Genomic DNA, 21,863 nt, shown 5'->3' with positions numbered 1-21,863 from the left:
CTGATGCCGCTTGTAGTTTTAATTTTTAATTCCGATTTTGATTTATAGCAACAATAACACATCTTCTACAGCGTCATATTGTCTAGACACACACATTAACTTGAAATCGACCCTTCTTCTCATCTAATTGTGCGTTGTAGGGGATTCATTATTATTTAAATAACTCATCTCAGACGGAAATCATCGCCTTGATAATGGGCTCAATTACGTCCGGTAAATTATTAAGCCCGTTTTGTCACGCAATAATTGACAGTTCGTAATTTTTTATTTGCCCAACAAATTAAATATGTACAATTCATGCTGACTGCTTCTCGGTGACAAGATAATTGCTGTTAATTTTCAATAGGATAGGTAGTGGGTAATTTGCATTTGATGACACCATTTAGCACAGGATTAGCTTTTATTGATTAAATACATAATACACCAATTGATTTATTCCCCTTTCCAATATACGATAACAAAGTAAAATTCAATGACCCTAACATACAAATCTTCACAAGTGAAACAAAGTTTAGCCTTGCGAATAAACCATGTCTTTATAATGAATAAAACAGCGGATTGCGGGATGTAATTTAAGTTTCTCAAATTGTATGCAATTATTGCATATTGATTGTTTTATACATTAGCATACAGTGAAGCACATGTCATTATAACGACAGAGACGTCATCCGTGAAATATGAATGATCCTAATTGGTTCACTGAGTGTACATGGCAAAGACTTCATTATACTCATATATGTGTTGATAAAAACTATTAATTATAAAATTATTGATTGAATATTGGTTGCGGGTGATCGCGTTTAATGTCAAAAAAACGTGGTATATGTATATAATTCATAGTGACTATTGTTGTATTGTCCAGGAAATACAGGATAATTTACACATAATGTATTGTTTTTCAAAAAATAGCTGTTGTTGACAACATTTCTGGCTATTTTCGTTCGTTCAACGTGAAGTATAGTTTGTACATTGTATTGTTGTAAAGGCCTCGATGTCATAATTTCATAATGTAATATTCTTCACAGGGTTGCCTCTGTGACCGTTATAATGGTGTTCTCATCATTCGAGCGTCTCCAAAAAATCAGAATATTTCCATAGGCTCTTCTAAACCGCTTGTTCATCCACGCATATAAGAATGGGTTCAGAGACGAGTTGCTCCACGCGACAGTGGTAACGGCGAAGTGGAGGCTATACGGTAACGTGCTATACTGGTCTGCGATGTAAACGATGGAGAAAGGAAGCCACGATATACAAAATATGCCAAATACTATACAAAGCTGTTTCAATAACCTCAATTCTTCGTCACGCCTTTTTCTGGCTTTAAATCGTCTCCGCTCATCGCCTGCATTATCGATGTCCATAGATGCCTCAATCCTCGTGTGACTTTCTTTAACACGGCGGAACGTGAGGAAATAACTGATCGAAGCTAACATAATAGACATAAAGACGGTTCCAATGAGGACGACCATGTATAACCATGTGTCATTATCACCGTGTACTAGGTGGCAACCCTGTAGGGCGATGTTGTAACCAGCTTTGCCGACACCCATCATAGGCAGACTTCCAATGACCAATGATGCGATCCATAAATATGCGATCAAGATCGAGTTTTTCCGACTGTTGAAGAACATGGAGTATGTCGTAACTGATTTCGAGATGTAAACATACCTGTTTATGGCGATGATTGTAAGCGTCATTATCGAAACACCGAGAGTAGACACCGTCAAAGCTGCCAAGAGTTTGCATCCGATATCGCTAAAATGCCACTTCCCGGCAAGTATCGTCAAGATATAGAACGGTTCGAGTAGCAAGCATACAATCAAGTCGGCAACGCTCAGGTTCACCACAAAGGCGTTTGTCGTTGTACGCAGCTGCTTAGTCGATATGACAGCTACAATAACTAGAAGGTTTCCTATGATCCCAATAACACTGATAATAGCAATAAATGTGACTTTGATAACGTTTGCTATTACACTGTGATCCAATCCTGATACACTTGTGTTTCGGTATGGATACTCATCCAAAAGATTCATGGCAGTGCTGAACTCTTGTGAAAGACAATTCTTCAAACTAACGCAAACTATTTAGATAGTTAAACAACCAGCACGTTGTTTAGAATTAGCGTCGTTATAACAGGAAAGAGTCGATCTAACAACGAAAGTGAATCCTAAAATGGTAACAGTAAAATACTAGTATACAATTAATGCGACATCCTTAGCGACCAATCAGATGGCATCTTATGATATCCTACGAATTCATGACTGTGACAAATTGAATACATGTATTATTTGTTGTCAAACCTAATCACGAATGTACCTAATATGGCCACATATTCTGTTCGCTCCATGTAAGTTAGTTTACACCGAATGACACACAATATAATTTGTTTACGTTCAAGGCTACCCGATAGCAATTGTTCACTATATGCTATCAAATTATTGTAGCTCGTAACAACACTTCCATTAAATTTCCATTATTAATTGGTTCATGCGATTATTTGCAGGAATTATAACTGATTTCAACAGCATGGGGGATGTTACATTTTGACCATTAAATGTTTATTTGGCCCGCAGCCTTACGTGTTAACACGTAATTATCTGCTAATCAAATACTGTTTATATTCTTACTTGAAACTGTGTACTCCTTTTAAAGGCTCCAACATATACCTGTGTTACTTGAATAACATTCTTGCATTTCACCACTAGACACCACTAAATGAGTTGAATCTCAAGACGTTAATCTTGCTCATCAAAAGTTCTATGTATTACCTTACGGTCCATTGTTTGAAGCTTAGCCGAAGATTGTCGAAAGTTCACGTCACCTGTATACTTTGGGTACTTGAAAATTGACACGAGTTAGTCTTCGCAAATTACCAAACCTAACGGAAATCTCGTGGCACTCAGTAATCGGCAGAGATTCTCGTGACTTGCGTTATTTTGATGGCTGTCATTATTTTAGAAGGTGTTAATGAAGAATGGGTGTTTGTCTTAACATTGACAGCGATTTTGTCAGTCTTGTACTTAGTTGTTATTTAATTACGGTTACCGTTCTTGTTATGATAAGTGAAATACAGTTTAACAAACAAATACATGGTAATTATAACCAGGGGTGACGTTGACATTACGCCGTTGAGGGCGCCATTAACATATAACTCCCCGTTTTATTTCATTTGCACGCTACTCTGTGTTTCATATAGTGGATGACTAGGGACACTTTCAATAACGGTTTAAAATTAATAACGGAAGTAAAATTCGGTAAAATTAAAGCTGTTAAAAATTAGTAAACGTTAAAGCGGGAGGGTTGTCACCTGCGCACGCGCGGGAATTGAGTCAAGCGACAATAACAACACACGCTAAACACGCCAAGATCTCATGGGTAGACGCTTGTTTGCAAACAATGACACGCTATGGCCATCTGACGCATGCGCAGGTGACGACTTCCCCGCTTTAAATTATTCCCACATTGAATGCACTATTAGTACTAAATAACATGATGTAAGAAAAAACTGATAAGAATTTTATTTTATTTTCATCACTAAGAGACAAGTGTGGGAAATGAGTACTTCATTTAAAGGGCGGCAGTCGTCGTGCCGCGTCCTGTTCGATATGGGACTCATAGCGACGTATACAACGCGTGTAAAATACATTGTTTATTTACATGAAATTTGAACAAGCACTGCGCGACGACCACCGCGCTTTAAGATTGAGGATTAATCATGTGTCCAAAAGTAGTCATTAATTAATGCCCTTATAATATATATATATATTACAAACCAAATTCCAGACCATGTAGTTAATAATTTAAAAAAGAAATTACGCTTTTTAACAAGTAAATTTGTTATATGGCGCGAAACGCATGTGATATGCTACATTTCACTGTTGAACCATGTTGCTATGGAAATTTCAATGGTTACTAGAGAACAGATTATGACGATTTAGCACATAGAAAATTCAATTTAGTTACATTTTCTATTCCATCCCAAACTCATTTTCAAGCATTCGGGTGTACGAAACGCAATAATTTTAGTTTTGTTCAGATTCATTTCAAGTAACTTATTTTAGTAATCACGTAATTCATTCCGGAGATTTCGCAGACCAATTTGGTTTCTATTGAATAAAGTCAATCGTCTGCATATAATAAATGAATTATTTTTAATATACCGTAATATGCTACTAATGTCTGAACATAATGTTATGCTGTTGTTATGTTGCCTGGTTGTCAAGTATAAATTAGCTTTGACTCAGGTTGTACAGTATAATTAGTAATTGCTATGCTATGTATATTTCAGCTCCTCACTCTTCTACTGTATGTTCTTCTTCATCACTAATTTGTCGACAGTAGGCACGCAAAGTCAGATAACAGACGGTGAATAACGTTTATAACCCCCCCATATGACGTCATGAATGTTATATAATTACACACCCTTATTCTCATTACTGCGAAAAAATGACTAATTATACAAATTAAGTAATTTATATGCATGGATATTAACCCAAAACTTATCAGGTCTGTGGATTGTCCAATGACATCTTCATACCAATTTTTAATGTAATGAAATAAATTGACTAATCATTATGCAAATTAAGTAATAAATATGCACGGATTTTTACTCAAAACTAATCAGATCTGCACATTGTCCAGAGCATCTATGTACATGTACCAATTTTCATCAAGTTTATATGTCATTGGAACAGTCATGAACAGCTAAAAATTAGCTAATTATCATGCAAATTAGATAATAATATGCATGGATTTAACCCAAAACTTAATCATATCATAGAGATAAAAAAATGTATCTACGCATTAGTCCAGAGCATTTATGCATCAAGTTTCATCAAAAACCAAATGGATATCAGTAGAACAGGCACACATACAGCCGCACTATTTAACTGCAAAGACTCCTATTTCTGTGCTTCACACATGATGGGAGTAAAATAATACCAAAATTGAGGTAGTGTACTGTCACCTGTTGTAGACCATGACGCAATATTGACATTTTTCAATATCAAAGGCAATATTCATATTTCATATCACTCAGTAGCCATTGCAGACTAATTTGCCTCCCAATCATCGCTTTCGAGATCCTTGCAACAATAATAATTTTATTCAACACAAAAAACATATTACAGAAGTTGTTTTTATGGTTGTATAAACAAAAGAAAAACAAAATTAAGAACAAATAAAAACAAGATTAAACTAAAAACTATGTACAGACAAAAAACAAGAGGATACTAGTACGTATGATTTGCCGCTGATACATCCAATCAATGTAGATTCTAGGCTTAGAACAATGCAATGGCTGCCATGGGAGACAAAGCGAAATGAGTCATTATGTTTATGTATATTAAAGGGCGGTGGTGATGTAGCGCGTGTTTGAATTTCATGTAAATAAACAATGTATTTTACACGTCGCTATGAGTCCCACATCGAACGGGACGTGGCGCGATGACCACCGCCCTTTAAGTTAGAGCCATTCCAACTCCAATTCGCACCTGTTTTACAGCCAGATGAGACAACCATAGTATGTTGTTCGCAAGCAAAGCAAAAATCATAGAAAATCAATTTTAATGTAGGAGATGCCATATAATTTCTGACCTGGCTTGATGCTTTTAAGACAACGGTCTTCTTCTTTCTTTCTTTGATGGTGACAGTAAAACGCCAGTGTTAAATTGAGTTGTATATCCAAGTGTAAATAGGACACATATTTACCCCTCCATACTGCTGAAGTGGGAGCCAGTAACAACTGTGGGGTGGTACTTAACCCTGAAGAAGTGATTTCTCCACAAAGTGACTTATTGGGCTCGAAAGATGGCTAGGTTGTAAGCAAAGGTACGATAAAACAGGACGAGTGTGGCTTGTAAAGAGGTAGCTGCGGTTCCGTAGCTCTTTGGTGCGACCTACAATCGAATTTCGCCCTAACAATTTCATTTGGACGTCTTTTTTTTTAATTTTGTAGTTGTACGTCGAACATAGACGTATGGGCCGGCCAGAGTCAGTCACGTAAATAATGCGGTCGGCAACATAGGGCTATGATTCCACAGCTAGTAAAGAGGTTGCTTAAGTGATGCCAACACTAAAGGCACACAGTCAACGATCTCAGAAGAGCAGTAGTGTGGGTGTGTGTGTATGTGTGTGTGTGTGTTAACCCCTTGATAAATGCTCCAGTATGGTGCATATAGCAGATTTGTTATTTCTGAATTTAGTTGGTTACATGGTAGAGAAAGTCTGCTAACTGTGGCAAAGGCTTAATTGAAAGTATCTGACACCAAATTCAGTAATACCCCAGTAACTCTGGTATAAATGAACTATGTTTTGTTGGTAGGACTGGAGCATAGTACTTGTCAGGTTCGCTGAAAAGCACTGTGCTGAATTGAGTATGAAAATAAAACAGCTCCGGCATCGCAGACACGCTGTGATAATCAGTAACACAATGTAGGGAGGTATAGTCCTTGATTGGTTTCCTAGTAGCCACCACAAAAGACCTGACTCAGCAAGAACGGTGCTATCAGTATTATGATGTAATGTTCAACAAAAACAGTAGTATCAGTGAAAATAGAGGGAAAGAGCTGAAAAGAAAATGTCCCAAGTGTTATAGACTGGCAAAGGGAGTGTAACACTGTCTTCTTGGTTTTCACAAGTAGTCTGTGATTGCACCCTTTGTCAGGGTTGCCCACAGCAATGGTCAGAATTGTTGTCACAATTGTCTAATGGTAAAATACATGATTTAAATGCTCTGCATCAAAATTAGAATTACCCTGAGAAAGCCAAGTCCAGCTATCCAGACAGCAGCTTCTGCCTACCTCTCCCTTCGTTCCAAAAATTAACTGTATTGTATTCAAGTTAACAATACATATTTACCTTGGTCATACAATACCTCACAGTCACCAATGCATACAGCTTTATCTAGTCAGTCTGGGCACAATGAGCTCTCATGACCTACAGATTCACATTATTACACATTATTATACATCGGTCACCGTAACATCATAAGTTACAGTGTGTCGTAATTTTGCGGTATTTTACGGGGTATTTTCATCCTACCATATAAGGAAATGCGACTCCTAATATGGAATGATTACGTGCATAAGTGTCGTCTAATAATAAAAAAAAACATGGCTGCCATCAGGGTTTGACTGAACTCCACACAGAAGTTCGCTGATTCTGTTCTAAAATTTTGGATTTCGGCATTCCCATGATGTATCCTTGGAAAGAAAAGATGTATAATAATAAGGTTATTACGAAGATACCTCAAAGTATGCACTCAGACAGTACGTACGCTGTCGTATCGACCTCAGCTGCGCATTGGTCGATACTCCCGCTGTAATGTCTTCGTGCATACTTTGAGGTATCCTCGCAATAACTTCATATTATCCACAGCATCAGAATAGATGGATCAGTGTTTACTTCAGGCAAAAATCGGCTAGCTATTATGTAGATTAGATAATTAATATGCACAGATTCCACCAAAAACTAATCTGCACTTGATCCCAGAACACAAAGTAACAAGTTTCATTGAAAACTGAAATCAAATGATTCTGATATATCAGTGGAAAATACACACATACCATGAAGACAACACATTAAATCAATATAAAATAGATAGTTTATTATCTACCCATTAATGCATACATTACAATTTCTTAATTGCCAGTTTTATTATATGTACAAAACTTGTCACTGCAGCAGATTATTTGCATTCTCCATATTAATAACATTGCTTTTTTAAATTTCTTATTTATAAAAATTCTAATGTTAGATCTACACAACATGAGTTTATAAACAAACAATGCAGTATGTTTGTTCATTGCATCACAACTCCAATTATATATCTGCATTTTAATTGGTGGTTTCTTCAATGAATTTCAACATTGCAATTTCACTCCAAATAAAGATCTTCAAGAGCTAATGACATCACAAGAATGTTGAATAATTTGCCAGGACTCATTTCAGCCACAATATGGCTGCCTGTTCTGTCAGTTGTCTTCTGATCTCAAAATTACTAGCACAACCAACTAGCCTCATTTTGATCCTGTTAGTCACATTTTAATTAATCACAGTTGCCACAGCTTAAAAGTCACGAATATCATTCACGATCCCATAGCAACCTAGTAAAAGCTCTGGGGGTTGAAATAGTATCCCGGGCCATTAAGCCTCAATTCTATTCGAACATGGCTGCAAGGATTGCCAGGACTCAATACATAAATGATATTGCTTGAAATAAAAATTGTACAATTCAGCATTGACACCTTAATTCCTGCATATTAATTTACTGTCTCATTAATATACATAATTCTTATTTAATTTGCAGTTAAGGTAAGATGCTTCTGATAGACGATGTATGGGAATGTCCCGCCATGAAACAATCACACATACCTAGTCAGTTTCTTATATATTACAACCTTTTCACCACCAGTTCCCCCTTTTCATCACAAATTCACAAAAGAGTCCTGTTTATAGTCTGCACTTTCAAAAATATCCAATTTTTTTAGTAAAACCGAAAATTTACAATTTTTTTTTAAAATTCATTTCCAGATTCATATTCCAAATTCATATTAAAAAGAATATAAGAAAAAAGTGCAGAAAAAGTTGGGTTAGAAAGTCTGGTGGTGAAAAGGTTAATATGCAGCTTGATCACCACACTCATTTTACATTTATAATTAGCAAACATTTTTGGAAAAAACAACAGTTTCAATTTAACATACGTTTCATTAAGGTCAAGGAGAGAATCACTATGGTGATTTGATTACTTTGCTTTCAGGTAAAAATTAGTTTTCTCTAAAAACTTGGAAATACACCTAATTTTCTTTCATTAAACAACATAGTAGTCTTTCTGGGGAATAAAAAAAAAATAAACAATACAAATAAGTTAAATATTGAATATGCTCTGCTACAATACACTACAAATGTAGCAAAATATATTGCAGCTTAAAAACGAATATGGGACTATAAATAAAATGAATGATTATGTAAATATGCAAATCAAGCGTGAGGTAGTGCTTAGACAAAAAATATAGTACCGATACTTTCAATTCCAGTTATACCCCTATCAAAGAATGGTAGAACCCATTCAGGTCTGAAGCAAATAACATATGGAGTTTTGATTTTTAAAAAAAAAATTATGACAATGCTGTTGGGTTGAATTTTACAAAAGATTACATTTGTTAATAATATAAATTTAGCATTTAAAATAGATCAAAACTTGCATAGTTTTCAAAGTCCCTGCCATTATAATGTTTCAGATATATAATTATAATATAGATCTTGCATATGTTGCAATCAGGACAATAAAAACAACTACCGGTACCGGTAAATTTGAGCAAATTTGTTAAATTATATGCAAGACTATTTCTTTGAAAGTTTCCCTATAAACATTGTAGTAAAAAAAATAATTACAATTTTACTAGATTCAAAATAGTATGTGCACTTTGACACATGACAGACACTTTTCTGTATCCATGACTACCAGACAAGATTCATTCTGATGTCAACGAGACCCAACTAGCTATTCTAAAACGGCTACAGCAAGCCTCTTTCTAAAACCAAAACCAACTAGCTGTATTCTAGTTCAAAAAATTGTACCATAATCTTTCTGACTCCCAAAAGCCTACCAGAACCAATCAGTGTCTTTCTGGTGCAAAATGGCTACCAGCAAGCTTCTTTCTGAATCTAAAATGCCTACTGGAACCAATAAGCCTCATTCTGAATCAAATTGCCTACTAGAACCAATAAGCCTCATTCTGAATCAAATGCCTACTAGAACCAATAAGCCTCATTCTGAATCAAATGCCTACTAGAACCAATAAGCCTCATTCTGAATCAAAATGCCTACTAGAACCAATAAGCCTCTCATTCTGAATCTAAAATGCCTACTAGAACCAATAAGCCTCATTCTGAATCAAATGCCTACTAGAACCAATAAGCCTCATTCTGAATCAAAATGCCTACTAGAACCAATAAGCCTCATTCTGAATCAAAATGCCTACTAGAACCAATAAGCCTCATTCTGAATCAAAATGCCTACTAGAACCAATAAGCCTCATTCTGAATCAAAATGCCTACTAGAACCAATAAGCCTCATTCTGAATCAAATGCCTACTAGAACCAATAAGCCTCACATTGAATCAAAATGCCTACTAGAACCAATAAGCCTCATTCTGAATCAAATGCCTAATAGAACCAATAAGCCTCACATTGAATCAAAATGCCTACTAGAACAAATTAGTCTCATTCTGAATAAAAATGCCTACTAGAACCAATAAGCCTCATTCTGAATAAAAATGCCTACTAGAACCAATAAGCCTCATTCTGAATAAAAATGCCTACTAGAACCAATGAGCCTCATTCTGAATCAAAATGCCTACTAGAACCAATAAGCCTCATTCAGAATTCAAAATGCCTACTAGAACCAATAAGCCTCATTCTGAAATAAATACTTAACCATTCACTAACAAATATTCTAATCTGCATTTCTTTTATAATTAGTTTAATCAAGGTCAGTGTTCTCAAATGTGAGAGACAGATAATAGCATACACACAAACACTTGTTGAGAAATAGTACTGTATCAACATAGTGGAAGTATATATACTATAAATCCGTCAGCATTAGATATGAGCATTTTTGTCTAAAAAGAACTTTTACTGTTAATTATGCAAATTAATTTCCAGTGTCCTGCATAAGGGAAGTACATTTCATAAAATATGCATAGTAATCAATGTTATAAAAGTACAATAAGATAACATTTTCCAGTAGACAAGATTCAGGTTTGAAGAGTACATGCACAAAAATATAAAATATAGAAAATATTGAATAAATATTCACAGGCAGGAACATTTTGGGGTTCACAACTAAAATGAAATGGATTATACAAAACATCTTGTATCTAAATCCAGTGTGTCAACTGCAATGTGAAAATACTGATACTTGAAAAATAAACAAAAATATACTTTTTTTACAATGGTAAGACTGATTGTTTTTTTTATTAATAATGCTTATTTGCATACTTTAGTTATTCCCAAAATTAACATTTTGGACATTTTTAAGTAATTTAATATAATTTCTTTCAGTCCAAATAGAATAATTCTTTCATTACCTATTGATAGAAAGTTTGAGAAAAAAATATTTTGTGCAAAGAGTGATTTTTTTAAAATTTTAGCGCTCACAGGGTCAAAGTTCAAAAGTTCAAAGGTCAATGAGCGCCCCCAGTAAAAAGCAGCTTATTGCAGTGTGATATCAAAATAAAATCTATTTTTAGCCAAGGTTTCAAGTGTCAAAGACGTATGAAATATAAAAATGATTATATCAAGGATATAACGTGAGAACTGGTCACTATGACAACAGAGGTGGAGATGAATTATTTAAGTACATCATTTTTTTGCATCCGGTGAATAGGTGGATAATTCTGGGGGTAGAATTCCCAGCTAGTTGCAAGATGAATTCTTATAAAAAATCTTGCATCATACTTATAAAGGTGGTTGGAAAAAGCCCTGATAGTTGTGTTTCGGTGATATGAAACACATTAATTGTCATAGCACCCTCCATAGTAACAATTAACAAATTACTTTGTTTTTATGAGTTGTTTTCTAATGCATTTCATACTGGCAGTGATATTTTTTCAAAGATTCAAATCACTTTTGTAATAAAATATGCAAAGTACAGTCAACAGTAGGTTGCATAAAAAATGTACCTGGCCCCATGAATCTACAGGTCGTTTGTATTTTAACTACATAGTACTTTGACAATCAAGGTATACACAAATTTAAATTTTGCTTGTTGGCACCATGGTAGTATTTCAGTCACTAAAAAAAAGAAATAACTCAGAAATCAAAAACTATATCTTATCTATAAATAATCAATGGAACATATTGTTTTTACACAAACAGTAATAATATGAGCTGTCATTGATCAACTGGATAGACTATGACTTGATGCTGGTTAGCTGTCGTACAATGAGCTGTCATTGATCAACTGAATAGACTATGACTTGATGCAAAGCTGTCGTACAATGAGCTGTCATTGATCAACTGGATAGACTATGACTTGATGCGAAGCTGTCATACAATGAGCTGTCATTGATCAACTGGATACTATGACTTGATGCTGGGTAGCTGTCATACAATGAGCTGTCATTGATCAACTGGATACTATGACTTGATGACGAGTAGCTGTCATACAATGAGCTGTCATTGATCAACTGGATAGACTATGACTTGATGCTGGGTAGCTGTCATACAATGAGCTGTCATTGATCAACTGGATAGACTATGACTTGATGCGAAGCTGTCATACAATGAGCTGTCATTGATCAACTGGATAGACTATGACTTGATGCTGGGTAGCTGTCGTACAATGAGCTGTCATTGATCAACTGGATAGACTATGACTTGATGCTGAGTAGCTGTCGTACAATGAGCTGTCATTGATCAACTGGATAGACTATGACTTGATGCTGAGTAGCTGTCGTACAATGAGCTGTCATTGATCAACTGGATAGACTATGACTTGATGCTGAGTAGCTGTCGTACAATGAGCTGTCATTGATCAACTGGATAGACTATGACTTGATGCTGGGTAGCTGTCATACAATGAGCTGTCATTGACCAACTGGATAGACTATGACTTGATGCGAAGCTGTCATACAATGAGCTGTCATTGATCTACTGGATAGACTATGACTTGATGACGAGTAGCTGTCATACAATGAGCTGTCATTGATCAACTGGATAGACTATGACTTGATGCTGGGTAGCTGTCATACAATGAGCTGTCATTGATCAACTGGATAGACTATGACTTGATGACGAGTAGCTGTCATACAATGAGCTGTCATTGATCAACTGGATAGACTATGACTTGATGACGAGTAGCTGTCATATAATGAATCACTCAATGACAATCTTTCAGGTGTACTGCTTCCCTCAGACGTATGATCACGAGCACTGTGTTTTCGCTCACTTTCGTCGTCACTCTCACATTCACAGATAACATCCTCCACAACAATGTTAGTCTGGCTAATCTTATTTCCATTCTTCAGATGATTTTCCTGTAAAAATAGACAATATCAAAGATGAGAGTTGGACACAGTGAGTGATGTTATACGACATACAACCAAATGACTTTTCATCACTTAACATTTTTCCATCTTACGTAAAATAAACATGCCAAAATATTCACAATTTTTTTTCATTTGAGCAAATGGCAATGGCCAACATTAACAAATAAATTATGGTGTAAAAATAACTGAAAAGCTGAAAAACAATCAGCTGAGAATACCCCAAGGAATTGTGGGAGTTAAGGGGACTGCATTATTTTTGCATTTATTTGTATTTAGCAATCCTACATGCAGATCTAAAACGACCTTTCATATTAACATAGATGAAGTAAAATGATTAGAACTTTTATGATACACAAACTGCACCAAGGCAGCTGGGAAATTGTTGGTTGATTAGTTATTTACATATTATTATCATTAATATATGCATGACATATCATTTAGTTTCAGTGATACAGTGATTAACAAAAATTCTTTCTTTTCGTTTTTGAAAATTCTGAATATTTGTGTTAGTTTGAGGATGACTTTCAAATTTAGTTCATTTCAGGACAACTGAAAAGTATACACAAATGATATAGTGACATATGATGGCTACGACATTAAAATATTTCATTTTTTAGTTTTTTTTTCTCCAAATCAGCTAGAGATTTTTTCTGGCAAGTTGAAATGACTTTCTTTGAATATCAACAGAAAAACTAAAATTAGCTTGGATTATGTGAATTTAGTACTAAATTTCCTGGATCTCCAGGACAGTGTGATGAGTGTTTACTGTACAGTCAACATGACGTGTGTTTATTGTACAGTCAACATAATGAGCATTTACTGTACAGTCAACGTGATGAGCGTTTACTGTACAGTCAACGTGATGAACGTTCACTGTACAGTCAACGTGACGTGTGTTTATTGTATGGTCTATGTAATGAGAATTTACTGTACGGTCAAGGTAATGAGCATTTATGAGTGATGAGTGTTTACTGTATGGTCAAAGTGATGAGCATTTAATGTACGGTCAACGTGATGAGCATTTACTGTACGGTCAACGTGATGAGCATTTACTGTACGGTCAACGTGATGAGCATTTACTGTATGGTCAACGTAATGAGCATTTACTGTACAGTCAACGTAATGAGCATTTACTGTATGGTCAACGTGATGAGCATTTACTGTATGGTCAACGTAATGAGCATTTACTGTACGGTCAACGTGATGAGCGTTTACTGTACAGTCAATGTGATGAGCATTTACTGTACGGTCAATGTGATGAGCATTTACTGTACGGTCAATGTGATGAGCGTTCACTGTTCAGTCAATGTGATGAACGTTCACTGTACAGTCAACTTGACGTGTGTTTATTGTACGGTTAAACCCACATGTAGACTATAAATGGAACCCTAAACAATAGGGATTAGTTCGTTACGCGTCCTGCTGCTGTACACAGCTCCACAAAATATTTTTTCAGTAAATTGCGTTTTTGGGTGTACTTTCGGCCACTATGTTGTATCAAAAATGGATAGGTGTGACTATGAATATACTAGCCTTGGTGTGACGTTACGATTGTGGTCACAAATAGCGTGTACGTTGAGATTTCGATCAAGTAATGACAGAAATGACCACGGATCAACCAACGCGTTACTAAATGCAAAACTGTCAATCAAAGTCATGTGACATAGTCAACGTACCCCATGATGAGCTGGCTAACTTATCCAAACATTTAGTTAGTTTATAATCCAAATCTGCTTATCCATGTAGCGGATTCAGTGAAAACAATGGAGTCGCAGTCCCGACAAGACTCCAAGAGCAAGAAAATACATTTATTTCCACAGCCTGTAAAACACTGGAAATATTCACGTGTCCGGAATATTGGCGGCCATTTTGATTTTCCACTCAGCGTTACTTTTGCATTGAAAATAAAAACGAGAGTTCTCCGTGTCATAAATTAGCATGTAGTTTTTTATGTTCGATTTAAATTTGTTTTGAAACAAAATGAGGGCATGTTTACAGTGGTGAGTACTGGGTTCCGGTCGATCGACAACCTTTTGGGTAGATTTACGGCGGGTCTGCGCTGTGTCAGTATCACTGTCATATGCTCATTGAATTCGAATATGAACGATATGATTTTGTTTTCTATTATACTCGTCATATAAGCCTTCCGTATGTTTGGTGTGCCAAACAAAATGGTGGCGAGATATTTTGACGAGTTCAGTTATTTAAATCCATAATAAAATATCACAAATCGTATTATTTATTTATTTGATACCAGTCTACACCGTATTGGAATATTTGTGACTATGAATATACTAGCCATGGACTCGGTGGTGGTGATGGTATATGGTTCGTTATATTTTCATCTTTATTGACTAGCTATTATACTTGGCCTGGACCCCTATTTCGAACGAGACGCTGATCACCTTGCTGGAAAACAATTCGATAGAAGTACCACGAAATCCTCTGGAGAATCCCTCCTTGGAGTCATAGATTATTTGAAACCAGCTTTTTAACATTGTATTTTATTCATGAGAGTGTCTGCATAAACCTTTGCCTATAGCATTCTGGTGTAAAAACAAATGTTTCAACTCTATGACTCTTTACCGTGGATATCATAACATGTAGTGACAATATACGTTTCAACTTTTATTTTGGCGCATTACCCGTGGTTTTGTTTCTCCTGGGGCAAGTCATTTGTCGTCTCGTCGACTTCCTGTCTGACATACTTGTGATTGCACTGAAATGCGTTTCCATGTCAATTTGCGTGCATACGTAATGAGGCATTGTGACACCCATGTTGAAAAAAAATCTGACGAAGTGACATTCGGACAAAAAAATAAATCCATCAAAAGTCAAACCGATTAAGTTGGCAGTTAGTTACGACAGACTACCCCTTGAATGCATTTTTTTTCTCAAATACATGAGGATGTTTTGAAAGAAAATAATAAACGTGTTAGAAAAAATTTAGAAAATGGTAACTTTTTTTCACGGCGTGGCACTGTTTACTGCAAACTGCACTTAGGTTTGGTTTATAATCACAAAAATGTCATCACTCATGCATGATTTTATTATAACTCGTTCATACAAGTACGGTAGGCTCTTTTTGGAGGATTTAGTGGCCCTGAAAAGGGCCGTTTGGTTTGTGTGTAAATTACATACACGTTGATCATTCCCATCTATGCCCCATATATGGCACCTCTGGTAAATTGGGGTACAAGTACCGAACCTGTTGGACAACTCAATCTGGGATTACTTCTCTGTGAGTGATAACAACGTTATCAGACCTCATTAGCTGAACTTTGCGTTGGATATATCTTTCATCAATCCAAGCATTTCTTCGGCTCAGCATGTTCCAGTATTTTTTACTGTAAAAGGGGTAATTATTCACTGGGTTTTAATTTGGCTTATTTCGCTGACTGGAAAATGCGCTAAATTAAAACCCAGTGAATATGTAAAATTTAGCATAGAACACATTATCTAAATAATAAAACCGTGAATTTAAAACCCACTGAATATGCCTGAAATAGTAAATCAGTGAAATTTAAACCCAGTGAAAATTAGTCATTTTACAGTATACATTTTACGCCTGATCGCAGCATTATTATCACACGGACCCTGACCGTTTCCCAACCAATCCTGCCTGTTCGCTGTTACACACGGTTGGCACAAGCACGAATGACACTCGTTTTCGCCAAACTCCCTGGAAATTGCCATGTCTGGTCCAAAAAGCTGTCATCTAACCCCCCATCTACGTTTGCTTCTTTGTGGGTAGTTTCGTTCTGGCAGCGATCATTTATATCCAACTCCCATTCCGAGTGCATAAATAATGCTTGTATAGCAGCTTCTTGCTCTTCAGTGACATTCAGAGTAATTCGGTACATATTGATCAAGACGCGACTGGAATCGAAATGAAGTGTTTCGATATACTAGTAATCAAAAATCAAAAATTCTAGGCTCTTTTATACTGCGAAAAATGAGTCGTACAGCCGAGAAAAAACTTGCACACAATTTATAACCTATCCACAGACAGTCGAAATAATAAATGGGTGATGTGTATGTATATACAGTCCCGCGTATCCCGAATTGTTCGGGATCACTTGATGATATTTACGTACGCCCTCGAAAAAATATTAGTTACTTGTTGGGCGTACGTAAATATCATCAAGTGACTATATAACCCCAAACAATTTGGGATACGTGTGACTGTGATATTACACTCAGTATACAAAATAAAGGAAATAAGAAAGATACCGACTTCGACATACTACAGGCATGTCACAAATTATCCAATTTTCATTTTCGATTAATTCGTTCCGGTACTATAAAAAACAACGAAAGTCATACTCTTATATCGATCGCTATTTTATTAGTGAACAAATTACAAGAACCGATATTCTGTCAAACTTTGAAAATGACGTCCGGTATCGGTTTTGCTATCATATGAGATATAGTACGAATATTTCTATTGGCTGAAATTTGCGGTTGCGCCAACTTTTGATGAACGCACAACTTGAAGATGTCGGCAAGGGCATTATTCGTCTTTATCGTGGTGATCGATTTATTACCATTTCTACTTTTTACTGACTACCATTACCCCGATCCGGACTATATAAAATAATATGATCGTAGGTATTTGTGTTTTTTGATTTGGGCCATTTCCCTTTCGATTCTAACCGCCATTTCGTCCGTTTGTCACTTTACCATGTATTGTTTGAAAGCAGTTTATTGTCAATATCACAATGAGAGTGATGATATATTGCGAATTCCCTCACAAAAAGTTTTCAACTTGTAGTTTTTACGCAGTTCATGTACTAAATATGCTCCATTTTTTAAATATTTGTTATCGTGTTTGAATGTGTACTGCGTCTTCTATGGTGAAAAACAACAATGATACAATGTAACCGATTAGCTTATTCAGCTGCGTGTACGTCTCTCGTCCGCACTCATTGTGAATTTATATGCTTGTCATTCCCAAAGAAACCACACCATGTTAGTTAATATACTTATTTCTTGACAACACCAATCAAGTTTATGTTCTATTTCCGTCATTTTTTTGTTTTTGTGTATGCCAGAAAATAAACAACAACGGAAGTGTACGTTCGGACTTGAGGGCCTCGTCGAAATACGAATTTAAATACAGTTTAATCTGCTTTCTGGCCTGAGTAACGCATGATATAAATTATTTCATCGTACCTGACACTACAATGTCACTCAATTTATGACTTTATGCTCCGGGCGATTTCTGTAACAGGCGAATATAACCCGGAACCACGGCCACTAAAAAAGACTGTGCCGGAACTATGCGTCTTCAATGTAATCACAGTGACTAAACAGTGATGTAATTGATCTCAGTTCGCTATGTTGAATAATCTGTTTTTAAATATACCCAGAGGATTACAATGTTCTGTAAACACACTCTGTGCCAGGTGCTGATAACGAGAAACTAATTAACACTGGACATTATGCATAGCCACTCCCCAATAAACAAGGATTATCTTGCGGCCCGGCCGCAAGTCATGGGCCTTTAACGTGATGAGCATTTACTGTACGGTTAACATGATGAGCATTTACTGTATGGTCAACGTAATGAGCATTTACTGTACAGTCAACGTGATGAGCATTTACTGTACGGTCAACGTAATGAGCATTTACTGTACGGTCAACGTGATGAGCGTTTACTGTACGGTCAATGTGATGAGCATTTACTGTACAGTCAACGTAATGAGCATTTACTGTACAGTCAACGTGATGAGCATTTACTGTACGGTCAACGTAATGAGCATTTACTGTACGGTCAACGTGATGAGCGTTTACTGTACGGTCAATGTGATGAGCGTTTACTGTACAGTCAATGTGATGAGCATTTACTGTATGGTCAATGTGATGAGCATTTACTGTACAGTCAATGTGATGAGCATTTACTGTATGGTCAATGTGATGAGCGTTTACTGTACGGTCAATGTGATGAGCATTTACTGTATGGTCAACGTAATGAGCATTTACTGTACAGTCAATGTGATGAGCATTTACTGTACGGTCAATGTGATGAGCATTTACTGTACGGTCAATGTGATGAGCATTTACTGTACGGTCAACGTAATGAGCATTTACTGTACAGTCAATGTGATGAGCGTTTACTGTACGGTCAATGTGATGAGCATTTACTGTACAGTCAATGTGATGAGCGTTTACTGTACAGTCAATGTGATGAGCATTTACTGTACAGTCAATGTGATGAGCATTTACTGTATGGTCAATGTGATGAGCGTTTACTGTACGGTCAATGTGATGAGCGTTTACTGTACGGTCAATGTGATGAGCGTTTACTGTACAGTCAATGTGATGAGCATTTACTGTACGGTCAATGTGATGAGCATTTACTGTACAGTCAATGTGATGAGCATTTACTGTACGGTCAACGTAATGAGCATTTACTGTACAGTCAATGTGATGAGCGTTTACTGTACGGTCAATGTGATGAGCATTTACTGTACAGTCAATGTGATGAGCGTTTACTGTACAGTCAATGTGATGAGCATTTACTGTACAGTCAATGTGATGAGCATTTACTGTATGGTCAATGTGATGAGCGTTTACTGTACGGTCAATGTGATGAGCGTTTACTGTACGGTCAATGTGATGAGCATTTACTGTACAGTCAACGTAATGAGCATTTACTGTACAGTCAACGTGATGAGCATTTACTGTACAGTCAATGTGATGAGCGTTTACTGTACGGTCAATGTGATGAGCGTTTACTGTACGGTCAATGTGATGAGCGTTTACTGTACGGTCAACGTGATGAGCATTTACTGTATGGTTAACATGATGAGCATTTACTGTACGGTCAACGTAGTGAGCATTTACTGTACAGTCAACATGATGAGCATTTACTGTACAGTCAATGTGATGAGCGTTTACTGTACGGTCAATGTGATGAGCGTTTACTGTACGGTCAATGTGACGAGCGTTTACTGTACAGTCAACGTGACATGTGTTTATTGTACGGTTAACGTGATGAGCACACATACACAACTCACATTTGGTTCAGTATAGTCATCTTCTAATTCTTCAATTAACTTATCCAGGAAGTCAAAACAAGACATAGCTTCTTTTTCTTTTTCTTCGTATCTAGTGAACACGTCTTGAAGGTTGATATCCAGAATTGACGGTCGGTTACTCACCGAATATCTCAAAACTTGTCTTTTATTACCTGCAATCAACACAGGATTCAAGGTTATTGACAAATAAGGAAGCGATCTAACTGCAGTGTAGGAAATATTTGTATGCACACTGCACTGTGCATATTGTTTTTTTCAGCCTGTTCTTGTGCACCTAAAACTTAATGAGCACGCCATGATGAAATTTCAACCAATATAATTGCTAAATATGAATAGATTCCATGATTAAACAAGCTGTCTCTAGGCTAAGATTGCTCTGCTGTTAACAATGCACATTTCAATTAGAGAATTGAAGATATCATCATGAAATAAACAAATCTGAAATCGGCCCACCTATATGTATAATATCAAAGCAATGGTCAAAATATTACCAAAAATATTTATCAAAATTAGTGAATATCATTACCAAATGAAGAAACCTAAGAAAGGTCAACTCAAGGTAGACTAACCAGTGATATATTACAGAAGGATTACGAAATATTTACTGAGTTAATTTTAGCAAATTTGAACTTGCAGGGATATTTTACGAGGCTTTACTGGTTTGTGAAAAAAAACATTCAACAATTAAAATTAAAGCCATTATACCTTGCAATCATATTAAAATATCATGACAGAGAAGCTACTTTGTACCAAGTTTGAAAGAAATTGGTTGATATATGTCAGAAAATTGGCTCAAAGGTCCTGGACTCCATCTAAGCTTGGATTAGAAACTATAACGATGGTTAAGAGCAGTTTCTGCACCACTCTTCTTGAAGGTTACAGAAACAGATATGAGCAAACAGATCTAAAGTGATGAATACCTTTGTCTCCTAGCAACCGGAGGAAAGCATCTTCCGCAGGATGGCTGTCATCGGTGTCTTCACTGCCACTCAGTGAATCATCACTATCACTTTGAAAGAAGGAATCCAAGAGGTTCGCTCTCTCCTAAAAATAAGAAACAATCGCAGGAAAAGAAAAACAATTTTAGCAGACCGTATATGTACCAAGTTTCATTGAAATATGATTAGAACAAAAAATTATGAATTATCATGCTAATTAGAGAATTAATATGAACTAATTTAAACCCAAAACTGAGCAGGTATGTACATTGTCGTAGAAAATCTATGTACGAAGTCTCATTGAAATGTTATGATAGTACTTAAGATATCAGTAGAAAAGCTGAAAATTAACTAATTATGCAAATTAGGTGATTAATATGCATAAATATATACTCAAAACTAACCAGGTGTCTGCGTAGTCTTAGACTATCTATATACCAAGGTTCACTGAAATGTAATGATTAGTTCTTGAAATATCAAAAGCTAAAATTGATTAATTGTGCAAATTAATATGCACTGATATTGCCCTAAAAACTATCAGGTCAGTGCAATGACCTATGACATCTATGTACCAAGTTTCATTGAAATGTGATGATTACTACTTAAAATATCGAAAGCTGAAAATTAATTAATTATGCAAATTATGTAATTAATATGTACTGATATTACCCTAAAAACTATCAGGTCAGTGCAATGACCCATGACATCTATGTACCATGTTTCATTGAAATGCGATGATTAGAACTCAAAATAACAGTGGAAAAGTCCAAATTGACTAATCATTATGCAAATTAGGTAATTAATATGCATGGTTTTTTTACCCAAAACTA

General features: G+C 36.0%; 2 protein-coding genes across 2 annotated transcripts in view; both read right to left on the bottom strand.

The window, feature by feature from the left end:
* Positions 1 to 1,019: 1,019 nt before the first annotated feature.
* On the bottom strand, positions 1,020 to 2,033 carry LOC146728647 (5-hydroxytryptamine receptor 4-like). Its single transcript, XM_085496144.1, has one exon. The coding sequence runs from the start codon at positions 2,031 to 2,033 to the stop codon at positions 1,020 to 1,022; it is 1,014 nt and encodes a 337-aa protein (XP_085352270.1).
* Positions 2,034 to 12,728: 10,695 nt separating this feature from the next.
* LOC100372012 (uncharacterized) overlaps positions 12,729 to 21,863 on the bottom strand; it is a 100,514-nt gene continuing 91,379 nt past the window's right edge. Inside the window, exons 15-17 of the mRNA XM_085496143.1 lie at positions 21,016 to 21,139; positions 20,075 to 20,247; positions 12,729 to 13,040 (exon numbers count right to left, since the gene is read on the bottom strand). Coding sequence (XP_085352269.1) covers positions 12,831 to 13,040; positions 20,075 to 20,247; positions 21,016 to 21,139 — 507 coding nt within the window. The 3' untranslated portion in view covers positions 12,729 to 12,830. The remainder of the gene's footprint in view (positions 13,041 to 20,074; positions 20,248 to 21,015; positions 21,140 to 21,863) is intronic.

The sequence above is a fragment of the Saccoglossus kowalevskii genome, chromosome 22 (genome assembly GCF_978046115.1).
Source record: "Saccoglossus kowalevskii chromosome 22, keSacKowa6.1, whole genome shotgun sequence".
Classification (NCBI taxonomy): domain Eukaryota; kingdom Metazoa; phylum Hemichordata; class Enteropneusta; family Harrimaniidae; genus Saccoglossus; species Saccoglossus kowalevskii.
Note: the sequence above shows the minus strand (reverse complement) of the source record. Positions and strands in the feature narration are given on the sequence as shown.